Source organism: Silurus aristotelis, assembly GCF_946808225.1.
Source record: "Silurus aristotelis genome assembly, chromosome: 13".
In the NCBI taxonomy this organism is placed as follows: Eukaryota; Metazoa; Chordata; class Actinopteri; order Siluriformes; family Siluridae; genus Silurus; species Silurus aristotelis.
In genome coordinates this window covers 30204310-30211140 of record NC_139586.1, presented here as the reverse complement: position 1 = coordinate 30211140, position 6831 = coordinate 30204310, and the positions used below count along the sequence as shown (strand labels likewise).

The following is a 6831-nucleotide window of genomic DNA, read 5'->3' as shown; positions in this document are numbered from 1 at the left end:
AATAGCTTTAGTTTGCACTGAGAGAGATCCAACTTTGTGAAAATTGTAAAAACGTTAACTGGAGCACTGCTTAGCTGCCACTGTTAGGCCTTTGAGCAGGGCCCCTAAACGTCTCTGTTCCTGGGCCCCGTATCCTGTCTGACCATGCACTCTGAGCCCAAATTCCCCCCAGGCTGGGATATGTGCAGAACACAAGTCCACTGTGCTGTAATGTAAGTGTGAGAAATAAAGGCTGTTTGTTTCTAATTCTGCAGCTCACGGTAAAACTGATGTTGCTTTGTTGATCATGTTTTTCTGCTGAACAATACTGAGAGCAGCTTTGCACCTGAAATCTGGATGTTTATATAAATCCATTCTGAACATCAATGTGTATCAGACTCTCTAATCATCTGTAAATCATCCCTATTACAAAACTAATGTTTAATATCAACTTATTACATAATTACTGACTTATTTATGGCTTATGTGTTCTGGATATTGAACTGTTTCTCGTCTGGCTTCAGCACATTGCAGGGCAGACAGTGTTTAGTTACACACCACACACTCACACTGGTTTCTCACCAGGCTAGCAATCACCCACGCCTCACACCAGCGATTCTGCAGACTGCACAGATTCACATCATCTCCTCACTCACGTCACAGAGCCAGTAAACATGGCTGTGTTCTCTTATAGTTTTCACACTACACTGCTGCTAAGATTTATAAAGAGTGCTGTAGAACACTAAAGACCTGCTTAAGCTTTGCTGAGAGATGAAATACAAACATGTAAAACACTTGAGATGCTCAAAAGACAATATACATTCTGGTATAAAGTGGAAGAATCAAAGTTTACTAAATTAATACTTACAAAGTAGATATCACTGATTGGCACATCATCATCCTCGTCTACAGAGGAGTGGCTAGGGCAGCCAGAAGCTTGACTGGTGCAGTCTGAGTCCACCACTATTTTAGTGCTCACAGGATGTGTGGAACAGGAAGCTTCAGCTTGGAGGTCTGGTTCTTCACTGTTAGATTGAGATGAAGAAAGAAGATTGCACTTAATAAGGTTGGAACACACACAATCACACAAGATCACATCGTTAAAATAAATAAATAAATAAATAAATAAAGTGTAAAAGACTTTTACAGCAAGAGATGGACCATTTATCATCACTGCTGCTAGACAACATGACTGACCTTCAAGCTCCTGCTTCATACTTCATTTTCTACCCTATACAGTACATTACACTTTATCCAAGTTATTTCATGACAGCAAGACAGATTCCTCTACATTCAATCATCGAAGCTCCATTAACTCTGAGCAGATAGAGAGAGAGCTGGTGTGTGTTCAGACCACTGTTCAATGAAAAACAAGAAGAAATAATGTACGCACATTTCTGTGTCCAAACATACCTCCATGTTTTTTTTCTGCTGTTAAAAACTAAATACAAGTCCTGAAGCTTATAGCACAGCGTTATTGAATTCTCACATCTGATTGGTCACAAAGTCTTAATTAGCAGCATTTCTGACTGTAGTGCATGTAAGGTAAAATCAAATATACCTTTATTCATCCCACAGTGGGAAAATTTCCATGTTACAGCAGCAAAGAAATATGTGCAAATATATACAGAAGAAAAGAAACAAACAATATAGTAGTTTCATTATCAAACAATCAAACTGCAGAGTTTAAAGTGGTTGTTGCACATTTACTATTACACAAAAATGTAAGTTATTGTTATTGCATAGTAAAAATACAGTAATAACAGTGTGTATTATGGTGACTGGTTCACTGGGAGCAGCTCTGATTGTAAAGTCTAATAGCAGCAGGGAGAAAAGATCTTCTGTATCGCTCCTTCAGACACATGTACCAGTCTGTTACTGAAGGAGCTGCTCAGCAAGGAAGCTGTTTCATACAGAGGGTGAGAGACGTTCTGCAGTAATGATGATGGTTTAGCTCCCATCCTCCTTCTCCCACCTCCTGTACAGTGTCCAGGACTGAGCTGAGCTGATCAGTTTGTCCAGTCTCTTCCCGTCTGCAGAAGAGACGCTGATGCACCAGCAGACCACTCCATAGAAGATGGCTGAGGCCACCACAGAGTCAAAAAAGGTCTTCAGTAGCTCTCCCTGCACTCCAAAAAACCTTTGTCTCCTCAGAAAAAAAGAGTCTGCTCTGACCTTTCTTGTCCTTTCTTTTCCAGTTTGCTGTTCAGATGAACACCCAGGGATTTAGAAGTGTCCACTCTCACACTGTCCTGTACCTGAATGAATTAATTGGTTTCCCTCACATTTATCTGGAGGCAGCTCCGTTGGTACCAGTCTACAAAATTCTGGATCAGTCCTCTGTACTCCCTGTCATCATCATCTGTGATCAAGCCGACAATGACAGAATCATCAGAGAACTTCTGCAGTGTAGACGGTGAAGAGGAACGGGGCCAGAACTGTTCCCTGTGGGGCTCCAGTGTTGCAGACAATCATGTCAGACTCACAGTCACCAGTCCTCACATACTGTGGTCGGTCTGTGAGGTAATCCAATATCCAGGGAGACAGGTGATGGTCCACCTCCATGTACACCAGCTTACCCCTATACGTGCAGGTTGGATGATGTTAAAAGCACTAGAGAAGTAAAAAAAACATGACTCTCACTGTGCTCCCAGCCTTTTCCAGATGTGAAAGAGCACTGTTAAGGAGGAAGATGACAGTATCTTCCACTCCAATGCCTGGCTGGAAGGCAAACTAAAGTGGATCCAGCTGATCAAATCTGTTGAAGAATAGATTAGAGCTGGGTTCCTTATGACCAGTGATGGTTTTTAGCCCCTTCCATACCCTGCTGACGTTGTTCTGCTGTAGCTCTGTGGCTGTAAGTGTCATGTGTTAACCACCAAAAATATCACATTTATTAATCAACGGATTAATGTATCTGTTTCCAATCAGTTTTTATTTACTTAGATTTTTTTACAATGATGTATGTTTATAGAGACACATATACAGCACACAGAATCATGTTTCCCAGCAGACGTTACACAACAGTTTTATTACCCAGAGGCTGTTACACTAATAAGTACCTCATCTCTGGAGAAGGTTGTGGTGCTATGAGGGTAGGCTCACTGTCTTGTCTCTTCAACTCAACCTCCACTGTGATGGTCTGCTGATCTTCATCCTGAGTTCTACAATAACACCAGCAGAGGGTGCCAATGTTTAGCAAAGCACTATTTAACTATTCACTATTGAGAATAAAGAATGAAGTGTAACAGGGAAAATAGTGCCTCTGTATGTGCTTTAATAAACTGATGGTCTTTCATTCATGAGAGAAATATTCAAAGTTTAAACAACTTACGTTCCATCTTGGCTAGACAGGGTGTGTCTCCTGGGAGAGAAAACAAAAATAGAATTATAACAGGAAAGAAGGGCAATGTGTGTGTGTGCATGTGTGTGTGCTATAGGTTGGTTACCTGTAGCGAGGGTGCTCAGAGGTGTCGGATGGGGAGCGTTCAGGAATGGAGAGAGAGGTGGTGGAGGAGAGAGTGGTGGCGATGGAGGCTGTGGTGGCATCCTCAAACGATGGAGGTGTTGCGGGAAGAACATCTAAGCGACCTGACACACACACGAACATGTCAAAGAACTGCTGATTAAACATCTTGTTTACTCAGAGGAACTAGAATTCTTCTAGATGCATTAGACCTTATATAATGTACTTTTTTTGTCAACATCTGTAAACTTCTTCACCTCTGGGGAAAAGCAAAACAGTGCCAGTTAAAAAATTCACCTTGAACCACTCCTGAAACAAAACACAGCCCCCCACCCCCCATAACCAATCCCCCTCACACCTACACAATTCACACAGGGGTTTTGGAAACACTAAGACATGCTTTACATGTACAGTACACTCAAAGTTCTGAGACCCAGCAGAATGAGCAGGTATTTTCATGTGCAGTTGCAAACACGGACATTTACCTTCGTCCTCCAGCGTGGGGAAGCTGCGTGCCCCTCGCAGGTCAAAAATACTGTCATCTCTCTCAGAGGGGAGCTGGCTGATCGACCATGCGGCTCCAGGCCCGGAGTATTTGGGCACGACCAGACCTCCGCGTCCACGCTTCGAGGGAGAAGACTTCAAGGCTGAGAAGATATACAGGAATATTGTTCTGACTACAAGAAAACAAAAAGCTCAAATGATGATCTGTGTCTGACGTTTGTGTTTCTTTAGTTTTGAACTGGAGAAATGAGGCTAACTGATAAAGGGGTTGTGGGGTCGAGGGGCCGGTGGATACCTGCAAAAATCCAAAACCTTTTTTTTAACAAAATGTAGTTTTGGTTATTAACCATTAAATATAAACACTTATCAGTCCTCATCTGCTATATTCCTTCAATTCCAACTTTTATTTCAAGTACAATGCATTCATTTGATTCAGGTGACTGGATTTAGGTGAGTGACATGCAGAACACTTCATTGCATAAATAAAATACATTTCATTTGTAGTATGCTCCAGGTCGGTGTCCATCAGTACTCTAAAGTATTTTCCAGTGACACCAAGCTGACTGTACAGTACAGACCAAAAGTTTGGACACACAAGGTGGATTTCTTTTTGGATTCTCGACCCCACAACCCCTTTATCAGTTAGCCTCATTTCTCCAATTCAAAACTAAAGAAACACAAAGTACAGTACAGTACAGACCAAAAGTTTATATATATATATTTACAGTACAGACCAAAAGTTTGGACACACCTGCTCATTCGAAGGGTTTTCTTTAGTTTTATGACTATGAAAATTGTAGATTCACACTGAAGGCATCAAAACTATGAATTAACACATGTGGAATTATATATGGAATTATATACATAACAAAAAATGAACTGAAAATATGTCATATTGTAGGTTCTTCAAAGTAGGCATCAAGAGAATGCCAAGAGTGTGCAAAGCAGTAATCTAAGCAAAAGGTGGCTACTTTGAACAACCTACAATATGACATATTTTCAGTTCATTTTTTGTTATGTATATAATTCCATATATAATTCCACATGTGTTAATTCATAGTTTTGATGCCTTCAGTGTGAATCTACAATTTTCATAGTCATAAAACTAAAGAAAACCCTTCGAATGAGCAGGTGTGTCCAAACTTTTGGTCTGTACTGCATATCATACACCTGTATAATCAATCAGCAGGTATTCAGTAGACAATAAATCAGTCAAGTTTTGGAAGTAGACTTACAGGTGCTCTTCCGAAATACTGTGCTGCTCATAAATCTGAAGAATCTGTCTGCATAGAAAGAAGGGCGATGAACAGATACTGTGTCCTACAAAATAAAAATAACAAATAAAAATTAGAAAAACTGAAATTTTACGCTTTATTTTAACATCATTATACATTTTCCTTTAATCTGGATCTTAATAATCCAAAGGTTCTGAAAACATCTGCATGGAAACACACTTTACTCATCTACATACTCAACTATAAACACACTACACTAAGCACACAGAGGTGGTAGAAGAAGCCATTTTAGTCATATACAGCAACACACACACACACACACACACACACACACACACACACACACACACACACACACACACACACACACACACACACACACACACACACACACACACACACACACACACACATATATATATACGGTAAAAACCAGCCGAATCAGACAAGTCTCTGTGATTGAAGTAAATGAAAGCAGTACAGATATTTTTAGGAAATGCTGTGATGTTGGGAGATATTTTGGCTAGAGGAGAACAGTGTGTTCTTGCCCTGTCAAAGATGGAACACAATCACATCAAACGTTTTCAGTACTCTTTCAAGAGGCCATACCTGGCCGAACCTTACAGTAAGTACAGAAGTGTTAATGTTAAGCCCTGTGAAATATTTTGAACAGAGCAAATGACTGAACCACAGCAGTACATTTTATCTTCAGGGCTTCAAGGTGAAAACACGATACTGGCAGATTTATTTTGTCCCTGGTAAGCACACAAGGAGACAACAAGGATTACAGCATGACAAAAATATCTAGCTAATTTTTTGTAATCTAAATGTCGTGATCTGTCACAGGGTTTAGTAAAATATAACATAAGATATACTTATTAAATATAAGTAACTGTATTTGATATAATATAATTCATTTTATAATAAAATAATACAATAAAAGAACAAAAAACATTTTAGATCTACTTGAATCAAAGTCACACAAGTTTAATCCCCAACTGCTGGAGAAAATGTTTCATTAAGGTGTAAATGAAGTAGCAGGTTCAGACGCAGGTAAATACATCACACGCCATACTGTGGAAGTGGTACAGACTCACAGCTTACAGCTATAAATAAACAACTTCTGAATGTGATAGTGTGTGTGTGTGTGTGTGTGTGTGTGTGTGTGTGTGTGTGTGTGTGTGTGTGTGAGAGAGAGATTTTGACAAAAAAAAAAGGTATTTCTATACCTCATTCTAGCACCGTGTAATTAAAAACAGATAAAGTCAGATAAAAGTTTGATCATGATTATTATATACCCCAGTGCTTGGCAGTGGTTTTTTTATTCATGCAGTGGAGTAAATCAAAACCCATTATATAAAACTATATACTTATGCTGTATATGTTTTATTTATCTGGTCACAAAAAAAGGGTTTATTTAAATTTCAATACCTACAAAAATGAACAGGATTATAAATGTAAGCTTGGACCAAATATTTAGGAATAATAACTGTAATAATCAATTTTACAGAATGAAATAAACAGCTGGCCAGAATAGTGTATGAATTGTATTATTCATGTGTTCTGATACAGATGTTGAGGTTTTCTTTGGGAGTGACGACGATGGACAGGATTAGACTAGGACGTTTTGGAGACAAGGTGGGGGGG

The 6831-nt window shown here is 39.4% G+C and overlaps 1 protein-coding gene across 8 annotated transcripts in view; it reads right to left on the bottom strand.

The window, feature by feature from the left end:
- Positions 1-6831, bottom strand: part of pip5k1ca (phosphatidylinositol-4-phosphate 5-kinase, type I, gamma a) — a 63416-nt gene that overhangs the window by 19422 nt on the left and 37163 nt on the right. For 7 of the 8 annotated variants that reach the window (XM_083559174.1, XM_083559173.1, XM_083559178.1 and 4 more), the window contains 6 exons: positions 5185-5269; positions 3931-4092; positions 3429-3570; positions 3314-3343; positions 3042-3143; positions 848-1004 (listed from right to left, as the gene is read on the bottom strand). In XM_083559174.1, the coding sequence (XP_083415300.1) occupies positions 848-1004; positions 3042-3143; positions 3314-3343; positions 3429-3570; positions 3931-4092; positions 5185-5269 (678 nt within the window). Of the gene's footprint in view, positions 1-847; positions 1005-1040; positions 2738-3041; positions 3144-3313; positions 3344-3428; positions 3571-3930; positions 4093-5184; positions 5270-6831 lie in introns of those variants that run through there. The other variant, XM_083559179.1, reaches the window with a different exon arrangement.